The sequence below is a fragment of the Monodelphis domestica genome, chromosome 1 (genome assembly GCF_027887165.1).
Source record: "Monodelphis domestica isolate mMonDom1 chromosome 1, mMonDom1.pri, whole genome shotgun sequence".
Lineage (NCBI taxonomy): Eukaryota > Metazoa > Chordata > Mammalia > Didelphimorphia > Didelphidae > Monodelphis > Monodelphis domestica.
The window spans coordinates 191,835,993-191,862,946 of NC_077227.1; the positions used below are offsets into that span (position 1 = coordinate 191,835,993).

At 36.0% G+C, this 26,954-nt stretch overlaps 1 protein-coding gene across 2 annotated transcripts in view; it reads left to right on the plus strand.

Moving 5' to 3' along the window:
* The first annotated feature begins 1,925 nt into the window (after positions 1–1,925).
* Positions 1,926–26,954, plus strand: part of KATNBL1 (katanin regulatory subunit B1 like 1) — a 41,199-nt gene continuing 16,170 nt past the window's right edge. Inside the window, exons 1-4 of one of the 2 annotated variants that reach the window (XM_007479991.3) lie at positions 1,945–2,080; positions 6,752–6,887; positions 25,918–26,045; positions 26,893–26,933. In XM_007479991.3, the coding sequence (XP_007480053.1) occupies positions 25,932–26,045; positions 26,893–26,933 (155 nt within the window). In that variant the 5' untranslated portion in view covers positions 1,945–2,080; positions 6,752–6,887; positions 25,918–25,931. Of the gene's footprint in view, positions 2,081–6,751; positions 6,888–25,917; positions 26,046–26,892; positions 26,934–26,954 lie in introns of both variants that reach the window. The other variant, XM_007479990.3, reaches the window with a different exon arrangement.

Below are 26,954 nucleotides of genomic sequence, written 5' to 3' on the forward strand. Positions count from 1 at the left end.
TCTGACTCTCCTTTTTCTCTAGTTAATCCTTTTCAGGTACTGTTGTGTGTTCCTCTTCCTCTTTTTGCTCCCCTGTCTGAGTGTATACTTGTTGCTTTCTTCTCTCCTTACTTTTGCCTTTTAAAATCTCTAATTTTCTTCAAACCTCAGCTCAAATATTACCTCCAAAAGGAGGACTTTCTTCATTTCCCCATTGCTAGTACTTCATCTCCTTCCCCACAATTATCTTGTGTTTACTTTATATATGATTATATGTATAGGGGTTTCCTGTTTTAAAAGAACACAAATCTGTAAGGGCAGGAACTGTTTCGTTTTTGTCTTTGTATTTCTAGGCTATGCCATAGTATCTTTCATATATTAGGTTCTTGATAGATACTTTTTCCTTTTTTTAAGTTTAGAATATTTTTCCATGGTTACATAATTCATGATTTTTCCCACCCCCTCTTCCCTTCCCCCCTCCTGGTGCTGACAAGCAATTCTACTGGGTGATACATGTATCATTGTTCAAAACCTTAATAGATACTTTTTTGATTGATGTCCAAAATTGAACTCATCATCTTCTCCTTCCATCTATCTAATCTTCCCAGTTTCATTTCAATTTGACTCAATTACACAAACATTTAAGTACCAACTATATGTAAGATAGTAGGCTTGGGGATAATAGGAAATAAATTTACAAGTCTATCCCAAGTACACGTTAGTACAGGGTACTTATACTGACACTGCTGCGACCATGGAGGAATTCTTGGGGGAAATGAATTCTCAAAAGTAACCCAGACGGTAGGGACAAGAGCCATTAACCTAACCTTATTCCTATACTCTTCACTCATCTGTTCTCCACTGAGATCATCATCCTTTCTTAGAGGCAAAACTGGTTTCAGTTTGGTTTGATTTGGGAGACTGAAAGGAAGTTTACCTTACTCCAAAATATTTCCCCTGATAATCCATGACTATCCCTAAGTCACATATCTTATTGGACCTCAGTTATAAGCTGAAGTTGATGGACTAGATCAGTGTTGGTGAATCTTTTATTGATTTGTGCCCAAACTGTACCTTCAAGCTGCTTGTGAGCACTCCCTCCCCCATAACCCCAAAGAGTGGAAGGAGAAAGTGCCAGCATTGGTCTGCTGGGAAGAGGGTGGGGCATGCAAAAATACCCTTAGGCTCCATGGAGAGGGTGAAGGGAGCAACGCCCTCTGGCATGACATGGGACTACTTGAACTCCGAACTCTCTTCCAGCACTAAAATACTGTTATTTATTTATTTAAGAGCTCTCTGGTTGATTTGAAGGAACATCACAGACAATTTCTGTCTATTTTAGGGTCTTGTCTAGGGTCAGCTCCGCTCAAGGGTCATCACCTTAAAAGATGGCATTCTTTGAATTCAAATCCCAACTCTCAGTTGTGTAATCCTGGACAAATCACCTAAACTTCCCAGCCTCCATTTCTGAAAAATGAGGTGTTCGGACTGGCGAGATCTTAATGCCTTTTCTAGTTCTAAGTTGACGATGCTATAATATTTGAAGAAAACAGTCCCACAAATAGAAAGGATAACTCATACAGGACCTACAAAAGTTCTATTTGAATGGATCATCATTATCAACAAAGTGTAGAGATCTGGAGAATTCCAACAGGGAATTTAGAGATAGGAGCTCCATTTGAGTGTAAGCTCCTTGATAGTAGGGAGTGTCTGTTGTCTCTTTTATTTTTTCTTATTCTCAACGTTTAGCACAGTGCCTAGAACATATTGGGTGCTTAATAAATATTTATCGAATTGAATCCAATTGGTCCAGAGAGCTAAGCCAAGAAAAAGTCAAAAGGATCAAGTTCCTGCATTGCACATATATCGCCACCAGGGGGACCTGTAGCGAGAAGTAGGGTGCCGTAGCCTTTGGAAATTCAGGCTCCTCCTCCCTTCCCCTTCACCCGAGGGGCGGGGCTGGAGCCGGGTGAATTGCTCTCCCAGCTGGCTGCGCGGCGGGTTTTGAATGGCGCTGCCGGGGGGCCGTAGACTGGTGCTTGGGGAGACGCTCTAAGCTATCGGAACTGCTGCTGAGGAGGCGCCGTACCATGAGCCGCTGGTGAGTGACTTCTAACTCTCCAACTTTTGCCTTCATCCTCCGCCAAGCCAGGGCCAGAGTTCTCCTTCCGAATCCTCCGCTGCGTATACTTGAGGCCGTTCTCTAGCTGCTGCTCCTGGGCCTGACTACCCCTTCCGCCAGAGAAGAGGTCTCCGCCCTCTCGCGGCTCTCGGCTCCCCTCTGTCTAGTGAACGCCAGGCGGTAATCTTTTCAGGCTTCGGAGCTAGGGGGTAGGAGCTGAGCTTGCTAGGGCGGGGAGGACCTGGGACGAGTGGGGGAGAGGCGGCCGGTCTGCCTTTAGGAGAGTGGGGGAGAAATCGAGACCTGCAGTCACGTATTAACTTATCCTTTGGGTGGAGCCGACATCTGCTGAGTGGCTAAAAAAATAAACCCGAACCACTTGTGCATCGGGAGGGGAAAGACTAAAGGTGCTGCTGGTTGCCCCTTTAAAGATCTGTGAACTTGCTTTTACCGAGAGTGCCCTGTGGCCCACTCTCTGGATTTCTCGGATGGCACTTCGGCACTTTTTTTTTTAAATTAAGCTTTTGTTTCCCTAGAGAAATAGTTGCATAAAATTTGCTGACTTCGCCTTTGAAAACCTTCATTGTGTATTTTCTGAAAAGTTGTTCTTCTGTTACAGTTCTCGGGCATGGTAACTTCTTAGGTGACTTAAATATTGAGATAACAAAGAGTTGTTTTGTTTTTCTTTTCTTGTTGCCTTTTGAAGTTCCTTGAAAACAGAAGTGTCCAAGCTACTCACTGTTTGAATTAAAACGCACAAAGCTGGGTAGAGAGATTTATTTTAAGGAATCAAGGTTTTAACCATTATAAGCTTTGGAATCTTAGTCTGTATCTCAGCTTAAAATACTGCGCCCAGGAATCTTGGACTATATATAGTTTAGCTGTTTAAAATATTTAGCATAATTTAAGATGTCCTTTTAAGGGACCAATATTTAAATAGTTAAATATTAGGAAAGTACAAAGACTTGGGCAATGTCAAACAACTTATCAGAACTCTAATCGCCAATTGGTAATTTGATGTGAAGTAGTTCACAGAAGGATTTCTATGTGGATTTGGTTGTATATTTTGAAATCAGGTGCCTCTTGTTATCGACAGTTCTCAACTTTAGAACACTAAATAAGAAGGCCATTGTATTTTCGAAGGTGAATGTAATTGTTAGAGTTGAAAGAGGTCAAGAAATGCCCTTTGTGTATATATCTGTAGTTTGTGGCTTTCTGCCTTTGAGTATGAAATATTACTTTATTTTTTATTTTATGGTTTGTATATACATGCAGTTAGCATTCAAGATATGAAAACCGTGTCCTACAGCACTCTTTTGACTGGTAATACCTGTGGACCCTTTGAAGAATAATGTTTTAAAATGCATAAAATAAAGAAAAAACATTATCTTGAAATACAGATGACAAATAATTATTTTTTAAGTGTATGGGTCCCAAGTCAAGAAAGAAAGAAAAACTTTGCACCTAATTTTAAACAGAATAGTTAAGAATCACTATTTACACGCCCACTGTAGGCTAGGCACTTGATGTTTGATAACAAAAAGAAAACTAAAGTATACTGAGACCTTCTTACAAGGAGTTTCTAGTCTAAATGTAGAAATAAGGCTTCCAGATGTGAAATAATTAGGCAACAAGTGCTAACCTTGGAAGCAGCTGTTTAAATGGGAAAAGTGATGAACTTTTTCATTTAACTTGACATAATAGGACCTTAATTTGAATCCTAATTCTTAATAAACCCAGACAACTCATAATTTTTCAGGACCTTTGTCTCCTCATCTGTAAAGTGAGGGGATTGGGCCAGATGATCTTTAAGGTTCTTTCCAGGTCTATAGCTATTTTATGATCCTATGTGGAATTTATCAGTAGTGCATGAGAGAAGGCAGTGTAGTCAGAAAAGGCTTCTTGGAGGAGAAAACATTTGAACTGGACCTCCAGAGATAGGTTGGAATTAATTAGAAGTATAAAGATGGACAGAATAAATAAAAGTACCAATAATGATTAAATGCATGGAAGTTGAACTTTTTAGGGAAAAGGAACATAGAGCTGGAAGAAACTTTAGTAATCATCTGTCTCACTGTTTTACAATTTAGGAAATAGAAGTTCCAAAAGGTAAAGGGATTTTACCCAGGGTTCTGATTCAGTCTAGTGCTTTTTCCATTGCAAGATACTTGGGTAGACCTGGTAAGTCAGAACAGAAGCTAGGCAGATATTTTGAGCGATAATATATGATTTGGGATTCCCTGTAGGAAATAGTGATATGATGAAAGTGGTATTTTAGGAAAATTAGTCTGACCCTAGTATGCAGGAAAGGTTGAGGGATAGGAATAGGAATAGAAATGGGTGGGGTTTGAAGTGATGAGGGACTAAGGTGGTAGTATTGTCATTAAAGAATAATCCATGTGATATTTTGATTAAGAAATGACAGAATTTGGTGACTTTGTCAATAGAAGATAAAGGATATAAAAAGTTGAATGTTTTTAAAGCTTTTTTCCTGAAAAAGTTAAAGAATAATACAACCATTAACTACATTATCTTGATGCTTTTATTAAGTTTCCCAGGGAAACCTCGAATGGATTATTGTAAATTATTATGTGTTATTCAAGACATTTATAACTAAAAAAGGAAAAAAAGAAGGAAAGGAGCATTTATTAAAATTCCTTTTTTGAGCCAGGCTTGGTGGTAAGTGTTTTTACAAGCAGTATCTCATTTGATCCTTATAATGCTGGGAAAGAGGTGCTATTATTATCTCCATTTTGCAGTTGAAGATATTGAAGCAGACAAATTAAGTGACTTATTCAGGGTCACATAGTGTCAGGTCACATTTGAATTCAGGCCTTCTCCATACCTGGCCCTGTGGCCATCAGTTGCCCCTAGACCACATTGTAATTCTATGAAAAGTATAAGTGTAATTGTTTAGATGAAGTTTTCTTCCCTGAAAATGACATTGTTTTATTTGTATTTCTTTTGTACCCATGTAAAGTTGGTGAGTTTTTTGCTTTTATTTTATTCAGTTCATTCTTCCAATCCTTTTAATTTAAGGAGCTTTATTTTTTTTGTGTGTGCAATTATGTTTCCATATGTTAGCTCCTACATTCTTTATTCTGACTGGATTTTTTTAAAAATGCATTTAATTAAATTAATTAAAAATGAATGCATTTTTGCATTGATGATCTGATATGGGAATGTAATTGTTTTACAGTATCTTTGAATAATCCGGTAATACACATCTTTTGACAAAATTCTCCAACAGACTATGTTAACATATTTAATTATTAGTGTTAGCACTTAATGGAACATAGGTTTTTATTGACAAATAGTCAAATTGAGGATGGGGGGAAATGATTTTGTTTTTCTAAAAAGGAACAGAAACTCATAAATTTTACCTGGAAAAGAATGGCTTAATAAATATATATATACATATATATATTTAAAATGTGACAGAGTAAGTCTATTTCTGAGCTCAGCCAATTGTATTAAAAAAGTGGCAGACCAAGTTGAGGAGGGGAATTTAGAAAAGTGTCTCACTCCCACTCCCACTCCCTTAAAAAAATCTGTCCCTTAGTGAGAAATTGTTACCTCACATTGGCAGAATTTTGGCATGTCTTCTGGTCAGAGATTCATTTGGGTAAAATAACAAAGTTTTTTATAAATGCTCTTTTAAGAGCTATCATCAATCTTTACCACCTTTATGTGAATTTAGCTTACTTTTTTTCTGAACTACAAGAGTTTTTAATGGGACAGGAAAATTAAGAAAGATTGAGGTTCTAAGACAAGAGGACTTTGGGTAGCATGTGACCTTTAAACACTAGGTGGTATGAAAAAGAGAATGAAAGGCTGACCCCCTTGACTCATCCCAAGGGGAACATGTTGGACTACAAATTAGGACATTTGTTATTGGTTCTGGAGATGACCCTAGATATGGATGGGATAGTATTGATCATCTTTTTGTCAGCCTTTCTTCTCTCCCTTATCAGCCTTAGTGCTAGGTCATACACACAAAGGATGTTATAATGGAAATATCTCTGAATTTTAGGAATAAAATCACAGGTCTGTTAAAAAGATGCAGTAATTTATAATATTATTTAAACTTTACAGAAACTTACTGAGGAAAAATTGTTATTCTTATTATATAGATAAAGATCATGAGATATGAGGGGGAGATTGTGCTATAACATGTCTTCTTATTAAGAACTGGCCCCCTTGGAATTAGGAGAGGGAAGAAAAGAAAATAGCTGGCATCTAAAGAGGTGCTTTAGATAGCCTCTTGGACAATTAAAGAATGGCTTAATAAATTGTGGTATATCACTGTAATGGAATTACTGTTGTATCTTAAGAAATGATAAGAGAATCCTGGGTAGCAGGAACTAATTCAGATTAAAATGAATAAAACCAGGAGTTTATACAAAATATGAAGAAAAACAACATTGAAAGACTTAAGCCCTCTTAAGAATATGGTGATCATTTATAGTCTTCAAAGACCTATAGGAGGTATTTTACTTATTTCCTGACAGAAAGATGATGGACACAAGGTGCAAAGGCATACATTTTTGGACTCAGGCACCTTATAGATTTGTTTTGTTGGCTCAGGCCAGCCATCTCTTTATTTCCTCTCAAGCTATACTCATTTGGACTTCTCTCTCATGTTCTCAGAAACCTTATTATCCTACAGGCTCATATTAGCCTTGATGTTCACACCTCCTCTGGACCCTCTGCTTTTGAGACCTCTCTGAATGCAAGGTAGAATGGAAAGCTCTTCTCAAAAACTCCATTCAAAGAGGATGTTCAGGTCAGCCATCTCTTTGTTTTTCTACCTAGTGGCATGCTCTTGAACTTTCTATCATGCTCCTGGTATCATCTCTCTTCAACCCTTTGAGCTTCTTTTGTGAGTGTTCTTCCTTTATTGTAAGCTTTTGTAGGACAGGGTCTGTTTTTGTTTTTTGTATTTGTATCCACAGCACTTAGTACAGTGTGTGACACATAGTAGGTGCTTAAATGTTTTGACTGATTGACTGTCTATACTATTTTAACATTTTATGATTAAAAAAAAAAAAGCCTTACCTTCCATCTTAGAATCAGTACTGTATATTGCTAATGAGGCAGAAGAATGGTAAGGGCTAGGCAGTGGGGGTTGTGACAGCTAGGAAATGTCTTGAGGTCAGATTTGAAACCAGGACCTTCCATCTTTGAGCCTGGCTCTTTCTTTCCACTGAGCCACCCCGCTGTTCCCTATTTATAGATTTAACATTCTTTTCTTTTTAAATTTTGAGTTCCAAATTCCCAGCCTTCCACTACCTCCCCAGAGAAGGCAAGCAATTTGATATCAATTATAAATAAGAAATCATTTCAAAACATATTTCTATATTAGCCATACTTTTTTAAAAGCAGGAAAAATAAAGTGAGAAAATTATACTTCAGTTTGCATTCAGAGTTCATCAGTTCTCTCTGGAGATGGATAGCATTTTTTCACCATGACATCTTTGGAATTGTCTTGTATTGATCAGAGTGACCAAGTTTTTCACATCTGATTATCACTTCAATATTAGTATTACTCTGCACAATGATCTCCCAGTTCTTCTCACTTTACATCAGTTTATATAGGTCTTGCCATGTTTTTCTGAAACCACTCTTCTTGTCATTTCCCATAGCACAACAGTACTCAATCACAATCATTCCAGAGCTTGTTCAGCCATTCCACAATTGATGAGCATCCTCTTGATTTCCAATTCTTTGCTATTGCAAAAACAAAAAGAATTGCTATAAATATTATTTACATATAAATGCCTTTCCTTTTCCTTTGATCTCTTTAGCATATAGATCTAGTATCAATATTGCTGTGTCAATGAGTATTAAAGCACTGCACACCTAGTTCCAAATTGTCCTCCAGAATGGTCAAGCCAGTTCACTACTCCACCAAAAGTTTAATAGTCTATTTTTCCCAGCATTTTTTCCCATCTATTTCTCCAGCATTTATCATTTTTGATAGGTATGAGGTGAATTATTTTAATTTGCATTTCTCTAATCAATAGTGATTTAGAGCACTTTTTCATGACTATAAAAAGCTTTGCTTCTTCTGGAAATTTGCCTGTTTGTATCTTTTGGCCATTTATCAATTAGGGAATGGCTCTTATTTTTTATAAATTTGACATGAGTCTCTATATTTTTGAGAAATGAGGCCTTTGCCCTTAATTATTAAAAATATTATTTCATTGTCTTTGGTACTTTTTAGCAAAATGTAGTTTCCTGATTTATCTCTTTTAGTTAGGTCTATTTTTATGTTTGCTTTTGTCTGAGATAATGGTTGCTACCACAGATTCTGCTTCAGCCCTTTTATTTTAACTTTGTGTGTGTCTTTCTGTTTCAAGTGTGTCTCTCATATACAACATATTGTTGGAGTCTGGTTTCTAATCCCATTTTGCTATCCACTTCTGTTTTATGGGTGAGTTCATCCCATTCACAATCAGTTATGATTACTGATTGAATTTGTCTCCATTCTATTCTTCTGTTTCGTATTCTCTCTCATTTTATCCTGTCCTACCTCAAATGCCTATTATGCTTCTGACTACTGCTTGCCTTAATCTTTCCTCCCTTTTATTATCCCTCTCCCCAATGTTATCCCATTTGGCTCCTAATTCCATATTGATACACACACACACACACATTCAATTGGGGATAGAAATTTATATTATTATATATGTGTGTATATACACACACACTCTTCTCTTTTTGAATCAATTCCATTGAGAGGTTTTCAACATTGCCTTCCAAACCCCTTCCCTCCATTTTGATTTCCACTGTAAAAACTCTTTGTACATCTCTCTTATATAAGAAAATTCTCCCTAGTCTGCTTTTTTTCCTAGGGGCATCTCTCTTTCTCCCTCCCCATTACTCCTACTTAATTTTTAAAAAGAGAACATCCTAACATAATGGACTCCCATTCTGTGTAGATTCCTTCTAACTGCCCTGCTAATGATAAAGTTCTTGAGTTACATGTATCATCTTCCCATATAGGGATGTAACAGTTTAACTTTTTTGAGTCCCTTATTACTCTTTCCTTTTTACCTTTTTCTGCTTCTCTTGAGTCTTGTGCTTGTCATATTTTCAGTTCAGCTATGATCTTTTCATGAGTTTTAGTCTCTGTCTTTCAAAGGTCACATTCATTTCCAAATTCCTTCATCCAAAAGCAGGAAAATATAGGTACAACAAAAAAAAAAACCAAAAGCAACACCATACTTTAAAGGGATGCAAAGTCCTGGTGGGGAGGTAGAAGCCTGAGGCCCCTATTATGTGAGCTTCACCTCCCCACTTGAATACAGTAAGGCAGAAACTGAAGAGCACTCAATATATTTTGCTACTGCCCTTTGGATCACTTGTAATTTTGATTCTTTTAAAAGAAAAGTTTTCTTTACTACTGTATTGACGATTTTACTTATCTGGGAGATCCCACCAGTGAGGCTTTCCCCCTACCATTTTATTGTTATGTTTTGCTTTTTTATTATAAACATTTATAGATGACTCCTATTTTGTTCAAGTTCTTATGTAACAAAATGAAAACAGTTAAATAAAACTAATAAACACAGTTACCTTTGAAAGCTTATGAAACATTTCACATCCTCACTTCTATAAAGGATATAAGTCTGTCATATAACTTGTTGGAAATCTGATGAATCATATATATACACACTTTTTTCCTATACAGAAAAGCTTGGGAGTTACAGAACATGATCTCTAGTTCCAGCTCTGGTGCAAATTATCTATGTGAATAAATAATTTCACTACAGAGAATTTCAATTTCCTTAAGTGCAAAATGAGAATGTTGGGCTAGATAATCTCTAAGATCCCTCCTAGCTCTAATATTTTAAGACATTTTATAATTTTGCAATCTAATAATGTGTTATCTAAAGAATAAGTGGTTGTGAGCTGTTCTTTGAGCATTCTTTTCCTTAACAAGTCTGTGGTTTAATAGTTAATTCTAAAATTTTGCCAGGGATCGATGCCAAGCTTATTTATCTATAGTTATTGTAGTCTTCTTCACTCTTTCAAAATTCACTCTAATATTTTCCTTTGTCTAGTGTTCTGTTATGTATCCTTTTTGTGATTCCTCAAAGATAACTGACAATTCCATCCACATCTATAAATTCTTTCAGAAGCCTATAATTTGCTTTAGACTGAGACCTGAACTAATTTAAAGTCAGGTCTATGTACTGTCTCACTATTTCATTCTCTATTTACTATTCATTTTTGTGTGCATTATCTTAATCATTTGTTCTGAGAGAGAAAATAAAACAAACAAAAAAAACTGGAGAGTTCTGCTTCTCTGTGCAACATTATATCATCTTTGAGAGTAGGTTTATGCCTTTCTTATTAATCTTATTCTGAACCTTTAAAAAGCCTTTTTGTCACCTTTACTAATTTTTTTTCAAAGGCTGTCTTCATGATACTATTTTAAAAAATTATTGTCATGCAAAACATACTTTCTTATTGGTCATTGTTGTAAGAGCAAACACATACATAACTTAAAAACCCAAAATAAAATAATAAATACACTGATATGAAAGATGACTCCAACAGTTCTTTCTCTGGAGATGAATATAATTCCTTGTCATAAGTCCTTCAGAATTGTCCCAGACCATTGCATTGGCAGTAGCCAAGTTTTCACAGCTAATCATCATCCAATATCGCTGTTATTCTGAACAATGTTCTCCCAGGTCTGCTTATTTTGTTCTGTATTAGCTACTGCAGATCTTTCCAACTTTTTCTGAAATCATCTTGCTTTATCATTTCTTATATCACAATAGTATTCCATCACCAACTTGTTCCACAATTTATTCAGCCATTCCCCAACTGGTGGACATTCCCTCAGTTTCCCATTCTTTGCCTCTACAAAAAGAGCTGCTATAAATATTTTTGTGTCAGTAGATCCTTTCCCCTTTTTTATGATCTCTTTGGGAGACAGCACCAGTAGTGGTAATACAGGATCAAAGGGTATGAACAGTTTTATTAAACCCTTTGGGCATAGTTCCAAATCGCCCTCCAGAATGGTTGGATCAGTTCACAATTCCACCAACAATGCATTAGTTTCCCAGTTTTGCCACATCTCCAACATTTACCACTTTCTTTTACTGCCATATTGGTCAATCTGATAGTTGTGAGGTAGTACCTCAGAGTTATATTTTAATTTGCATTTCACTAATTAAGAGTGATTTAAAACATTTTTTCATATGATTATTGACAGCTTTGATTTCTTCATCAGAAAATTGCTTGTTCATATCCTTTGACCCTCTGTTACTTTGGGACTGGCTTAACAAAGTTTTTTTAAAAAGAGGGAAAAAGTAATTCAGCAAAACTAATTAGTACACCAGTCCTGATTGGCAGTATTATACATGTAATATTCCACATCTATAGTCATTCACTTCTCCACAATAGAGGAGGAAGGTGCAATTTTTAACTCTTCTTCAGGGCTAACCTTGGTCATTATAATTTAACACATTATTTTAAAATTTTTATTCTTTTCCATTGTTCTCTTTTATTTATCATTGGTATCATTACCTTGGTATCATTTTTTGGGGGGGGGTATTTTACTTGGTATCATTTCATACATATTTTTTTATTCTCTGAGTTCTTCATATTTATCATTTTAAAAAATACAGCAGTATTCAGTTACATTAAATCACTACAGGGTTTAGTCATTCTCATAATTTCTGAGAATCTAATCCAAGGAGATTAAATTACTTATCTAAACCTCACAAAAGGTACCACATGATATATTTTGGTGTATATGAGACCTTTCTGTTTTTAACTGTTTTGGAATTTAGTAGAGGGACCTCTGAAAGCTTTGAGTTTTGTCTATATTAGGCACTTGGTTTTAGTATAATTACATATTTGCAGAATGGTTGGCTCCATCAACAGTAAAGTAATATGACTGCCTTTCCATAGCTCCTTCAACATTAGCCATTAGTTGTTATTTTTGTCAATGTACTGGATGGAATATAAAAGCTCAGTGTTGTTTGGATCTGCATTTCTTTTATTACCATTTTGGAGCAATCTTTTAGTTAAATTTATCATTCTTCTTTTGAGAATTTTTCATTCATACTTTTTGATCACTTATCTGTCAAGAATGACACTTATTTTTCCATATTTGTGTTAATTTCATATTTACCTTGAATATCAGACCCTTACCAGATATATTTTGATGAAAGATTTTTCCATTATTTGATGCTTTCTTAGCAGCATTGATTTTATTTATAGGAAAGCTTTTCTGTTTAATGTAATCAGAATTATTTTGTCTTTTATCATCATCTTTATCCTTTATTTGGTTAAGAACTCTTCCCCTAGTTACAGATATGAAAAGTATTTGATTTCATTCTTTAAAATTTTTCTAAAAATAGTATGATGATTAATATTTACATCTCAAATCCATTTTGCTCATTGTGGGGTATGTTATAAGACAGTAGTGACAAACTCAAAAAGTAACTCAAAAGGTTACTAAACCTTAAGGATCCCTATTCATGGCTTATTGACTTAGAAAACCACATGTTAACATAATCTTTGGTTTGTTGTATTTTTCTTTATTTTGTTGAATATTTCCCACCATTTTAATTGGTACCTCTGATGGTAAGGTATTGCTCTAAACTCAATTTCTGCCAAAGTGTTCTTAAATTTTAAAGACAATTTTTTTTTTTAACTCTTACCTTCTGTCTTGGAACCAATATGTAGTTTTGGCAGAGAAGAGTGGTAAGGGATAGGCAATGGAGTTTAAGTGACTTGCCCAGGGTCACACAACTGGGAAGTGTCTGAGGTCAGATTTGAACTGAGGACCTCCCATCTCTAGGCTTGACTCTAAATCCACTGAGGTACTCAGCTGCCCCTCTAACTCTAACTTGGTTTCCATTATTTCTGATTCATTATGTAGTCTGTTCTACTGAGCTACTTTTCTATTTTTTAGCCAATATGAAATACTTTTGTTTACCATTTTATAGTATAATTCAGAGTCTAAAAGTGCTGTTTGTTCCTATTTTTTCATTATTTCTTTTTAGCCCAAAGACCTTTTGGTCCACCAAATTATTTTATCCAGCTGTATAAAATAATCTTTTTGACATAATACTAAATCTGTAAATTTATTTAGATAATATTTTTATCATATTGGCTGGGTCTAACACTGAGAATGTATATCCCTCTATTTAAATAATTTCTGCTTTATAATTATATTTCTGTAAGTCATTCATTGGTAGATTGATTCTCAGATATTTGATGCATTTCATTATATGACATTTCTATTATTTTCCCTTGATTTTCTCTCTGTCATTGATATCTTAATAGCCAAATCCAATTTCTTAGTTATTCATCATTTGTAACTACTGTAGCATTTTACATTATTGACCATTTTCTCCTGGATTCCCTCTCCCATCTGGATTTTTATGACAATGTTTCTCTTGGTTTTCCTCCTATCTGTTTGGCTACTCTCATTCTTCTTCTTCCTCCCCCTTAATCCTTAAGTAGAGGCAGTTTTCTCATTTCTTAATTTTTTTTTTCTTTTCAAAACTATGCATGAGTACCTTAAATCTTATTAATCTATGGGTTGGAATTGGTGTATAAGTATTACTTTTGGACTTTGCCTACCCTTGAGAGGGTAAAATTTAGCACCTCTTTTTCCATTAAAATATTTAAAAATGCATCAAAACTATATTATTTAAGTATAGAAATGGAATTAGATATTAAAGAAACAGGGATATGGAATAAAAGAATTATGATTTTAGTCTTTTAGAGTTAAAAGTATCCTGGAAGATCATCTAATTTAACCAATATTTTTAGACGAGGTCAGATTTTAACCGAGGACCTCTCATCTCTAGGCCTGACTCTCTATCCCTAGAGCCACCTAGCTGCCCCCCAGGCTGGATCATCATCCACACTCCCTGTGGGTGTGCTATAAGATTCTGCCTTCGATCCCTTTTCTCTCTTCCTTCTCTCTCTCTTTTGGTGATCTCATCAGCTTCAATGGGTTCAATTATCTCTATGAAAATGACTCCTAGATCTGTACACCCATCCTACTCTCTCTTCTGAGCTGAAGTCATTTAACACCAACTGTCTTATTAAATGTTTACCACTGGATGTTCCTTAAGCATCTCAGGCTTAACCTATCTAGAGTCCTTTGTATGAATCAGTGGTGGAAAAATGTAACCTAGGTCAATCAGATTTTTAATAGCTTTTGAAAAGATAAAAGGGTTGCTGTCTTTTTTTTTTTTGGAGAATGACTTGTATTCAATGATAACAGACTTTATATTTCAATTTCATTTTTTAAAATTTACCATAAGAAATTGTTACTGGATGGGTGGGGGAGAACAAGTGTTATTATCTTAATGGTAGGAGTAGAATCAGTCAATCAGCAAACATTACTAACTGCTTTCTATGTGCCAGACACTATGATAGATGTTAGTGATACCAAAAACAAAAATAAAACAATTCCTGATTATCTACTGCAAATGCAGAGTTAAAAAGATCCTTTTCTCTTGATTCAGATCTATGATTTCATCATAGGGGAATTCTAGTGTGAAAACTTCATGCACCAGTGCAGATCAGTAGCTCAGGTAATTTATAGTCCTAGAAGGGCCACTGAGAAGTTAAATGATTTGCCTGTGAGATACAGTATGGGTCAGAGGCAGAATTAGAAGCCAGGTCTGCTTTACTTTTAAACCAGTTTTTTCTCTGCTAGACTGCTTTTCATACACGAGCATAAGTTATTTTAATCTTGTTCTTTTACTTGAATTATTGAAGAAATAAGTCCAGACAAGTTTCATTCCTTTGTGTTGAAAAGGCTTGTCTTCCCCAGGTCTTGTCAGTATATATGAAATAGTTGAATACTCATTACTACTTAGTCTTTGACTTGGCTGCTGTCAAGGTAGACTATGAGGGAATACCTTTCCATCTTTCTTGTGGGAGGGAGGTAGTGTTAAATTCATATCTAGCACTTCTTCTGAAGGCTATTATTTTCTTTTCTTTCTTTTTTTTACAATATTTTATTTGATCATTTCCAAACATTATTCATTGGAGACAAAGATCATTTTCTTTTCCTCCCCCCCAACCTCTCCCATAGCTGATGCTATTATTTTCTTACCTTTAAACAGAACAACTTATTTTAATGCTTCCAGAAAGACATTGAGTTTACAATTGATGACATTTAATTGTCAGGTTTGGGAAAAATGAAGTCAGTGTTTTGTTTCTTGTGTGTTCCCCTTTGACTGGTAATCTTTGATTCTTTTCCATGACCTATACTTATATTCATTTTTGATTCAAGTTCAATTCTGAGTTCTGAAATTTGGAGTTAAATCCTAGATTTGCTTCTTAGTATCTATGTGACTGTGAGCAAGTCAGCTTCCTGCTTTGGGTTTCAGTTTCCTCAGTTTTCAGAAATGGAGGATTGAACTACAGAATCTTTGAGATCTCTTTCAGAACTAAATCTATGATCACATAATAATACTACTTTATTGGCATAGTGGGAATAAGATCATAAAATACTGAAATATACTTTTGGAGAATTATTTAATTTATCTGATTAAGCTGTTTACTATAATAATGCTAATAATAAAACAGCATTATTTCTAAAATTTCTTTGATTCCATGAGAAACTATTCTGGCATACTATTTCTGACATTTAATATTTATTTTGAAGTAAATTAATAACTCATTATTTTTACTCTTTGAAAACTTTTTCATTTGTATTACAGCTAGTTATAGATTTTAGATTTAAAACTTTTTATCTCCTTTCTTTTACCCCTTTAAATGGCCTTGTCATTTTTATATATTTTCAAAGTTATACCATTCCAAACTTGAAATAGCAATCTAACCTGGTTCTGTTCATTCCTCTTACTTAATTTTTATATAGGGATGATACTTATGTATGCCCATTTGTTAAACATGTAGCTCCAAAATACAAATTGGTCATGTTTTAAAAGTTCACTTACAAATAAATTTCTTGAAACTCAGATTTTTTTTTACACAGAAACAGTCTTAAATAGTAGCTAGGCAATAATAAAAATAGCTAATATTTACATAGTAGTTTAAAAAGTTTGAAATGCTTTACATATATTATTTCATTTGCTCCTCAAAACAACCCTGTGAGGTAGATGCTATTATTTTCTCCATTATAAGAATGAGGAAATGGAGGCTCAGGGAAGGTAAATAATTTGCCCAGGATTATGAAGCTAGTAATTGTTAAAGGTGATATTTGAACTCATATTTTCCTGATTCCAAGTTCAGTGCTGTTTCCAAACTAATAGGAACAATATTATTTCAGTTACACTGTGAAGGTTTTTATGGGCAATCTTGGCAATCTAACCATTATTTATAACAATTTCTTTGGAAAAAATTTGAATTCCAGTTTGGGAGGCTAAGTACATCTTCCCCTGTGGCAATCTTTACAGGGATTCTTCTATGGCACCAGTCATTTGAACATGAGACCGTGTCTTTTGTCATTTCCTGCATTTATTAGTAATCACTTCTTCTGTTGCATTTACAATGTTTCTTTTCCCTCAGATGTGGCACCTTATTGCTTGTTGCTAAAAAACTTTATTTTTCTTGCTTCTGAATCTTCATTACCTTCCCACTTTTGTTTTTATGTACTCTTTCCTATATGAAAACAACTTATCTTTGAAGACCTAATTTAAGTTCTACCTCCCCAGTGAAGTCTTTTTTGACCTCTAGACCAAAAAAATTTTTTTTTCTTTTGTACTACTCATTTTGTCATTTTATTGTTTGGTAGTGTCTTGTTTCTCTGCTAAACTCCCTGAAGCCTGTGTTTATCTTTTTTTTTCCTCCTGAGTTTAAACAGTTCAACAGATATTAAGCCCTTATGATGTACAAAGAACAGTGCTGTGTGTAGTATGGGTAGAATTTTGAGAGCAGAGGATGGAAGAATATGCAGGTGAACGAAATAGCATGAGCAGTAAGGCAAGAAAGCATAGGTTATGCTTGGGAAAGTCAATTTTGCTTGATTCTTAGTGGGCAGAAAGGAAGAAATATAAAGCTGAAAAGGTAGCTTGTAGCCAGATTTGAAAGATTTTAAATGTCTAACTCATCAGTTGGGATTAGATTAAATCATGGGAAACCATCAAAGGTTCCTGAGCTAGAGGAAGTGACATGGTTGGAGAGGTGTTTTAAGGTTTCCTAAGCAGTAGTGTATGAATGGGAGAGACTAGAAGCAAGGGGACTAGATAAGAAGCTATTGCAGAAGTCCTACTGAGAGTTAATGTTGATAGTGAGGATAGATTGTAGAGGCTTTAGAGATATAATTGAAAAGACTTGATAGTTGTGATTCAGTATGGTAGATGAGAAAGAAGAGTAAAAAATTACATTTTCTCTTTATGACCAGGTGAAATGATTAAAAGAAATTACAGCAATAGGTAGGTTGGGAGTTTGGGGGAAATTGAAGATAGTATTCTGTTTTCCAAGCATTGACTTTGAAATGGTTGGAGAATATCTAGGTGGAGATGACCTTCAGGTTATGGATGTGGACCTTAAAAAGATGGTCAAAGTTAAGAACACTTTGCATAGAGGGGAGGAAGGACTGACTGAAAAGGGATGAGGAGAAGAAGATTAAAGGTAGATACTAGGGTTGTGTTGGTGAATCCATGGCACATGTGTGTCCATGTGCTGGAAGGGGCTGCTCTATTCCCCCTCTCCACAGTACCTGAGGACATTTTTTGCATGCCCCTCTACTCTGCCCAGCAGCCCAATGAGGAGTGCTTTCTCCCTCTCCTGTCTGGGGTAATGTTGGGGGAAGGCCCACAGGTGACAGTAGGGCAGTGATGGCAAACCTTTTAGAGACCATATGCTGTGCCCCTCCCCCAGAGACCTTGTGCTGTGCCCTCCCTCCCCCCAAGTGCTGTGTGTGGCTCATACACACCCTTACCCCATACAGGGGAGGAAGAAAGCACTCCTCTTTGGGTTGCTGGGAGGAGGGGCTAATGAAGTGAGGAATGCCCTCAGCACAGATGAAGAGGGGGAGGGGAGTGGTGGGAGTGGTCTGAGTGCTTTGCTTCTCTTCAGTGCTGCTGCCTGTGAGCCCACCTTACCCCCTGTGCATTCTCAGTGGACTGCTGGGCAGAACGGTAGGGGTATGTGAAAAAATGCCATCAGGCACGATGGAGACGGGGAGGGGAACAGCTCTGCCCAAGTCCCTTTGCTTTTCTAGTAACAAATTCTGGCTAGGGGGGTGACGGTGGTACGTGCCCATAGAGAGTGCTCTACATCCCATCTTTGGCATGTGTGCCATAGATTTGCCATCATGACTCTAGGGGGACATCAATCATTCTTTAGGTCCAGAGATGAGAGATGGAAGGAACAATCAGAAAAGAAGGAAAAGAACCAGAATAATATTATAGTACATTGGGGGGCAGCTGGGTAGCTCAGTGGATTGAGGACCAGGCCTAGAGACAGGAGGTCCTAGGTTCAAATTTGACCTCAGAAACTTCCCAGCTGTGTGAACCTGGGCAAGTCACTTAACCCCCATTGCCTAGCCCTTACCACTCTTCTGCCTTGGAACCAATCCACAGTATTGATTCCAAGACGGAAGGTAAGGGTTTCAAAAAAAAGAGAATATAGTACAGTGATAGTGAACCTATGGAATGGGGCCAAAAATGGAACGCAGAGTGCTTTCTGTGGACACATACCAGAGTTAGTTATTAGAAATGCAGAGGGACTCGCATGGAGCTGCACCCTTCTCTTCCACCCTGTCTGATGACTTTTTTTTTTCACATCACCCACCCCTCTGCCCAGTAGCCCAGTGGGAGCATTTTCTCCATCTCCTGTGTGGGGTAAAGGGGAGGGAGGGACATGCCTGGCACTTGATGGGGGAGTGGGCATGGCACTGGGGCTGGGGGGGGGGGCAGGACCCAGCACTCCATCTCTGAAAGGTTTGCTGTCACTGATATACTATATGGAAACTGGAGGAAAGACTTAACCAGGAAGGAGGAAAGCTGGTCAGCTTATCTGCAGCAAAAGCTTCTTTTAAGGAAGGTCATTGGATTTGATATTTACCTCAGAATATGGGGAAGGGAAGATAGTTACATTAGATATGTTTAGTTTTTAGCTGGATATCTAATAGATGTTTCACAGACTTTTGGGAATATATGGAACTAGAGCTGAAAAGCTAGATACAAGTTTTGGTTCTACATAAGATTAACTGTTCTTGTATTTCAGATACAGCTGAGAATGTATTAAAAGAGCTGCTTGCCTTCAGGGCAGAAGCAAGACATATTTAAGTAGATTTTTCAGCTGAATTTGGATATAGTAATTGTGAAGTAGTTTTGAGGTTTCTGTTAAAGCATTGAAGAGCAATAACACTTTTTTCTTTGAGAGGCAGAAAGCTATAGGAATATTAGTTTTTTGGGTTGGAATCTTTATTTTTTTTGCATTTCTTATTTAATAAAAAAATCTACTATGTGCTAGGCATGGGGAATAAAGTACAAAGAAGGAAACTTTACTCCTACCTCAATTCACTTGATTGTCCCTCTACCTCCTCCCCAGCTGCCATGCCCACTTCAGGATGACACTACTGTAACCTCCATTATTCTGATTATTGAATTCCTTGTTGGGATCACCATTTTCTTCCCTATATTTCCTTCTCTCCTTCCCTCCTTCCCTGATAATTTTTTAAAAATCAAATTAACCACCAGTTTATCTATTTTATTGGTTTCCTTAAAACCATATCCTTGTCTTCTTTTATTAGTTCATTATTTTCTTATGTTCAATGTTATTAGTCTCTCCTTTGACTTTTAGGATGTTTAATTAGGGATTTTTGATTTGTTCTTTTTCTAGCTATTTTTAGTTCCATAGTCAGTTCACTGATCTGTTCTTTCTCTCATTTATTGATGATATAAAATTTCCCCTTAAGGTACTGCTTTGACTGAATCCCCCCAAATTTGGTATGTTGTCTCCTTGTTGGCTTTCTCTTTAATAAAATTCTTTTTTTTTTTAAACATTATTTTATTTGGTCATTTTCATACATTGTTCATTGGAAACAGATCATTTTCTTTTCCTCTCCTCCAATCCCCCCCTTCCCTAGCCGACGCGCGATTCGTCTGGGTATCACATCTGTCCTTGCTCTGAACCCATTTCCTTGTTGTTGGTATTTGCATTAGGGCACTCATTTAGCGTCTCTCCTTGATCATGTCCTCTCGACCTCTGTAGTCAAGCAGTTGCTTTTCCTCAGTGTTTTTACTCCCTCAGTTTGTCCTCTGCTTGAGGATAGGTTTTTTTTTTTGTTTGTTTGTTTTTTCCTCGTAGATCACTGCAGGTTGTTCAGGGACATTGTAAAGCCATTACTGGAGAAGTCCATTACGTTCTCTTGTACCACAATGTGTACAATGTTCTCCTGGTTCTGCTCCTCTCACTCTGCATCACTTTCTGGAGGTTGTCCCAGTCTCCATGGAATTCCTCCACTTTATTATTCCTTTTAGCACAATAGTATTCCATCACCAACATATACCACAATTTGTTCAGCCATTCTCCAATTGAAGGGCATCCCCTCATTTTCCAATTTTTGGCTACCACAAAGAGCGTAGCTATGAATATTCTTGCACAAGTCTTTTTCCTTATTTAATAAAATTCTTGATTGTTTCTATGATTTGTTCTTTGACCTATTCATTCTAGGATAAAGTTATTTGGTTTCCAATTAATTTTTAATCTTTTTTCCTGTAGCCCTTTATTGAGTGTAATTTTTATATTCTTTTAGTCTGAAAAGGATGCGCTTAATAATATTTCTGCTTTTCTACATATGGTTGTGAGGCTTTTATGTCTTATTTTATGATCAGTTTTTGTGAAGGGGGAATCACCATTTCTTGAGGGATCCCAGACAATTTGTTCACTCCAAAATATAGCACCTCCCCATCAGTTACCTTGCTCCCTCATTGTTAGGTCCTTCTCAGATCCCCTTTATATTTTGTCTTCCTCTGTTACAATATAAGTATTTTGAGAATAAGCCCTATCTTATTTTCTTGTATTTGTATTCCTAGCACTTAGTACAGTGCCTGGCACATTGTAAGCACTTAATAATTAAGAGGGGTTTTTTTTTTGGCTCATTATCTCAGTGAACTTGCTCTCTATTGAGAAAAATAAGTATATATAGACATACATAAAGAATATAAATATAAAGTTAATAAATATGAAATAGTTAAATATACAGTGGTTGGGGAGGGGATAGCATTAGTGGTGGGGTGATCAAGAAAGACTTCATGTAGAAGATCGGACTATAACTTAAAGAAAGAGAAGGACTCTGAGGGGGAGGCAAGAAGGGAGTGTTCATTCCAAGCATGGGAAATAACAAATGCCAAGGCAAGGAGACAGGAGTGTCATGTGGGAGGAACAGAGAGGCCATTTTGGCTGTATCCAGAATGAGGGAGGGAGAATAATGTTGAAATACCTTGAAAAAAATAGCTTGGAACTAGTTTATATAGAACTTTAAAAGTTAAATAGCATTTATATTTGATTCTAGAAACAATAGGAAGTTAAAATTGGTTGTAGAAGAGTTACATTATCAGATCTACATTTACAGAAAATCATTTTGGTAACCTTGTATAGTATGTATGGAGTGAAGAGAGATTTGAGTCAAGGGAACAATTAAAAGTTGTAGTAATTTTTGTGAGATGTGATGAGGGCTTGAACTAAATTGGTAGCTATATGAGTGGACAGAAGAGATTAGAGGTGTGTTACTGATATCAAAATAGCAAGGTTTGGTAACTGGTGTGATATACGGGTTGAAGGAGAGTGGGAAATCAATAATAATGTTGAGATTGTGAACCTGAGAGGACTAAAAGGTTTGGAAGACAGGGTGTAGGGGCACAGATGAGTTCAGTTTGGGAGATTTTGCATTTCAGAAGTTTCCAGGGCATCTACTTTGAAATGTCCTATGGGCAGTTGGTGATATATTGAAGCTAAGGGGAGATACAGGGACTATATATATTTAGTACTATATCTCTTTATATCCATCTCACTCCCCAACCATCCATCAGATAGTAGAATGCCAGGACTTTTAATTGGAGAAGCATGGAACATTTGTGGATAATACCCAGATCTGGCATGTGCTGATTCCTGTGTATGATAGAAGTGAGGGAGAATGAAGTGTTTAAGATTTGAGGGATGGAGTGAAATAATAAACTTTGACGGGAGATTTTTAGGGAGAAAGATTATGAGTTCAATTTTAGATACTGGAGTTAAATTTTGAATTTAGATTGCCTCAGTGCAAAAAAATCTTCAAATCTTACTTGCAAAATCTTCCAGTGATTGAAGTCAACTGGTAGTGCCTTCAGGAACCAAGATCACCTTCATGCCTTGATGAACCATCAGATTAAGATTTGTATGGATTATTTAGAGGAAAGAGAGCTAAAATTTGAGTCATAAAAAGTTGAATTTAAATCCTACCTCCTCTAATTACTAGCCATGTGACCCTGAATGAGTAATATAGTATCTCACAGAATTGTTTTGAGGCACAAATTAAATCATGTATATAAAGCTCTTTGCAAACCTTAAAAGTGCTATGAGAAATATTGGTTATGAAAAGAAAATAATTTGTTATTATCCAATGCTTTATAGACTTATTTGACTGATTAATCTATTACTGGCCTTTTCCCAAGAACATAGTAACCAAGCCTTGCTAATCTGTTTAACATTTATTAAGCATCTCCTGTATGTCAGAGAAGCATCAAATAAGGCCCTAAAGAATGAAATATATTTTAACAGCCTGGAAAAGCCTTGTTATTAATGTGGGAGTTACTCTTGAATCATCTGTTTGTATACTTAGAACTAAGATTAGAATTAGCAAAACTAAGGAGAAAAATATAGGGCATACAAGTGAAATATCTTAAGCTTGAATTTTAAATGCTATTTTACAATATTAATGGGAAATGGATAACAGAAATGACACAGACCATAATAATTTTGTGAAGAAGTTTAACCAGTATAAATGAATTGCTACAACAAGAAGGCAAAAAGATCCAGAAAGCACTCCCGTTGACAAACATCTGACTTACTTGCCAAATCAGAAGAGGTGGCTTCCAAAGACAACACCAGGCTAGAATATAATAAGCTTGTTGTAAAATCTTACAAATAATGATGGATCATAATGAGTAATATCCCATAAAGCAGGTAGAGCATTGGAAGGTAAAGTCAATTTAAAGAAAGCTTGACAAAATATTCAGCCAAATAAAATCATCCCATTGGCATTTAGGTAAAATGAAATTAAGACAATAAATAACAGAAAAAATGGGAAAGATTTGTAAAAATCACTATAATGACAGTATGATTTTTTTTCTTCATCAAGGATAGTCAAACCAACAAACTTGGATCCTAATGTCACAGACCTAGATGTGTTTATAGATGAGAAAGAAATGTCAATAAGAAAAACAAAGACAAGAAAAGCAAACAGATTAGACAAAGTATTTTGGAGGAGATCTGTGCTAGAAGCAGTAGTAGATTTAATGGAATCTTATAAATCGTCATCCTCCTTGTTCTCTTTCCAGGATTTGACACTTGCCCACTTTTTCCTCTTGGATTCACTCTCCTTTCTGGGTTTCAGGACACTGGTATATAGGAGAACTAGAGAATTAATTAGACCCAGAATAAATAGAAGGAAGAGATCATACTTTATTGCTTTTGGAAAATTACTGAACTCCTTTAAAGACTCCCAAGTTACCTCTGAAAGCAAAGGCTGTCTTGTTAATACTGATATACCAGTATTGTTATATGGCAGAGATATGGAATAAAACAGTCTTCAAAGACTTAAAAGAGAGTATTACATAACTGACATAGAAAGGCCGAGTAGTGGGTGTGGGCAGGTGGTAGCATATACATAATGATGAAATCTGAAAAATTAGTATAAAAGATATCATCAAGGAATAATATGATAGACAGATCACATGGTAAAAGGGAGGCCTAATATGTGGACAGTCAAAATATTATACTGATAATATTTGTGATGCCAGGAGAAAGTAAGGAAAATACTAAGTACTATTTTTAAATGGCAAAATTTAAAAATAGTAAAAATATCAGTATGCCTTTGCTTAACTACAGTCTCAGCTCAAACTACTTTTAAATTAAATGCATTAAACTTCCATTTCAAACAATGTGCTATGTCTTAAATTCATATAATCAAAACAGAATTTACTGCCTTTCCCCCCACCACCTCCCCAACTTGCCCGCACTTACCTATTACTATAGCATGTTACCATCCTTCTGATCACCAGGGTTAATAGCTTTGTCATTTTTTTACTTCTTACTTTTAACCCCACATTTCCAATCAGTTGTCATGTCTTGACATTTTTATTGCCACAACATTTCTCATGTATCCTATTTTTTCTACCCTACTCCACCCACTACCCACCCCCACTTTACTACTACCCTACTGGCTTTCATAACTTAAACTTGGATTATTTTAATCATTTCCTCTTTAGTTTCCCATACCTAAAACCTCTTACCATTCTTCCTCTTCACAGCCAACAAAATGTTTTTTCCTTAAACATAGGTCTGACCTGATCATGATCATATAAAACTCCCTTCTTTTTTTTCCATAATAAACTCCATTAACCCTTTATTACCTCTATGATAAAACAAATTCTTGTTTTTGTCATTTAATTCTACTCTAATGATACATTATTCCTTTCTACATTCTTTACAATACAGGCCTACTTTAAGTTCTTCACATGGTGATCATCTCCTCTGTCATTGCTTTTGTTATTGTCCCCCCCTACCCCCACCCCCCAGTTCCTGGAACCTAGAATGTATTCCCTCCAAACTTCCACTTCCTGAAATCTCCTTAGTCTCTTTAGTGCAAGTGCTACCTCTTATAGAAGCCTTTCTTGGTCCCTCCATTTGCAGTTGCCTCCTTTTTGAAGTTTGGTTTTTTTGTGCTCAGTGGGACTGTGTCTAGTTTTTATATACCTATATAGATGCCACTCTAGTAGAATATAAACTTCGTGAACTCAGGGTCTGTATCACTTCCATCTTTGGATCTCCAGCACTTAACACATATAGGAGCTCAAAAAATGCTTGTTGATTGAGGGACCATTTGATTTCAACAGCTCTATGAAGTAGATCTCTACTTTCCAAATCCACATTTTAAATTTGGAGAAGGCAAAGGGTAAGGAAGTTAATATTTCCTAAATGATGATTGGGTATTCTCTGTGTCAAATGCAGTGCTTCCTGTTGTGGGAGGATAATGATAATTAGGACATTATCCTTGTACATAGCATGATAAGAGAGATGACTGCACAGGTGAACTTCAGTACAAAGTAGAATATAGAAGTGCAGTGATTAAGACATAACTTAAATGTGGGAGGAGTTCTGGGAGATTACATTCAATTAAGGCAACAATGATGAACCTTTTAGAGACCAAATGCACAAACTGCAGCCCTCACACCACATGTGAGCTGGGCATCCCCCCTTGCTTAACCCCAGACAGGGGAGAGAGGAAGCACTCCCATTGCGGCTGTGGGATGAGGGGGGGGGGGGGAGAGAGAGAGAGAGAGAGAATGTGTTAGTCTTCCTGACTTATTTGCTTTTCTGATCTTCAGTACAGCTTAGAGCTGATTATCATGTATTGCCAGTGTTCTAATAATTTGACTTTTTTCAGTGTCACTTTTTCAATGTCATATCTGCTTGGTGTGTCCTCACTTTTTAAGGTTCTGTAAATAAGAAAATTTAATTTACTTTGTGAATGAAGCAAAATTCATTACATGAAATGGGATTATTTTTGTATGTTTATGTTCGAGAAATAATGATAATGTTTCACCATATGTAGTCAAAACTTATTTCTTTCAAATTTTATCATCCAGGGATATAAGAGATTATGGCATCTGAAGCTCACAATGATAGAAAACGGAACCTTTTGTATATTGAGGGCCATTCCATTGATCTTCCTAGAAAAAGGATCTCTCATTTCACTAATAAGAACATGAAGGAGGTATGCTCATGTATTTGTAAATTTCTTAGATAAGATGTGCACATGGAAATGGGTATCAAGTAACAACATTTGTACAACCCAGTAGAATTGCTTGTTGGCTCTGGGAGTGGGGAAGGAAGATAGGAGGGAAAGAAAATGAATCATGTAAACATGGGGAAATATTTAAAAATTGATAAGATGCACAAAAAATAGAATCTAAAGTTTCTGTGGTGCTGGCAAAGTTCTGATTAATTTTTTACATGATAGCAGGGTAGTAATTTAGTGCAAAAGTTTCCTCTAACCTTGGCATTGTTTCTCCTAAATCATCATGAAATCATAAATTCTTATGGAAGAAAAAGATATAGGCAATGTGTTTTATATGTTTCCAAGGCAAAAGAGCTGTCAGTAAGGGTTAGATAATTGGGGTTAAGTGACTAGCCCATGGTCACACAGCTAGGAAATGTCTGAGGCCAGAATTGAATCCAGGACCTCCCATCTCTAGGCCTGGCTCTCAAATCTACTGAACCACCTAGTTGTCCTGCAGTGTGTTCTAAAACTTAAAATGTATTCTAAATGAAAATAGATTAGTTGAGATAGACAGATTTCCTACCACATACCATTGAAATCAATTGAATCATTGAAGATGATGCCAAATAAAAAGTAGGAAAATGCGTAGAGCTTAATAATTAAGGAAATGTTAAATAAAAATATAATTCTAATCTTTTTTTCTCCTCCAAAGAATAAGAACAAAGAAGAATTTTAGATTTATTGCTATCAGCCACTTCATTTGGCACAATCTCTTTAATAGAAACATTTATCTAGATATAATTGTTCTTGGGTGACAATAATTTTCTCCTTTTATTGATAGGGTAAGAAATCTCCAAAACAGTTGGCTGCTTATACAAATAGGTAAGAGAGACTTTACAATTG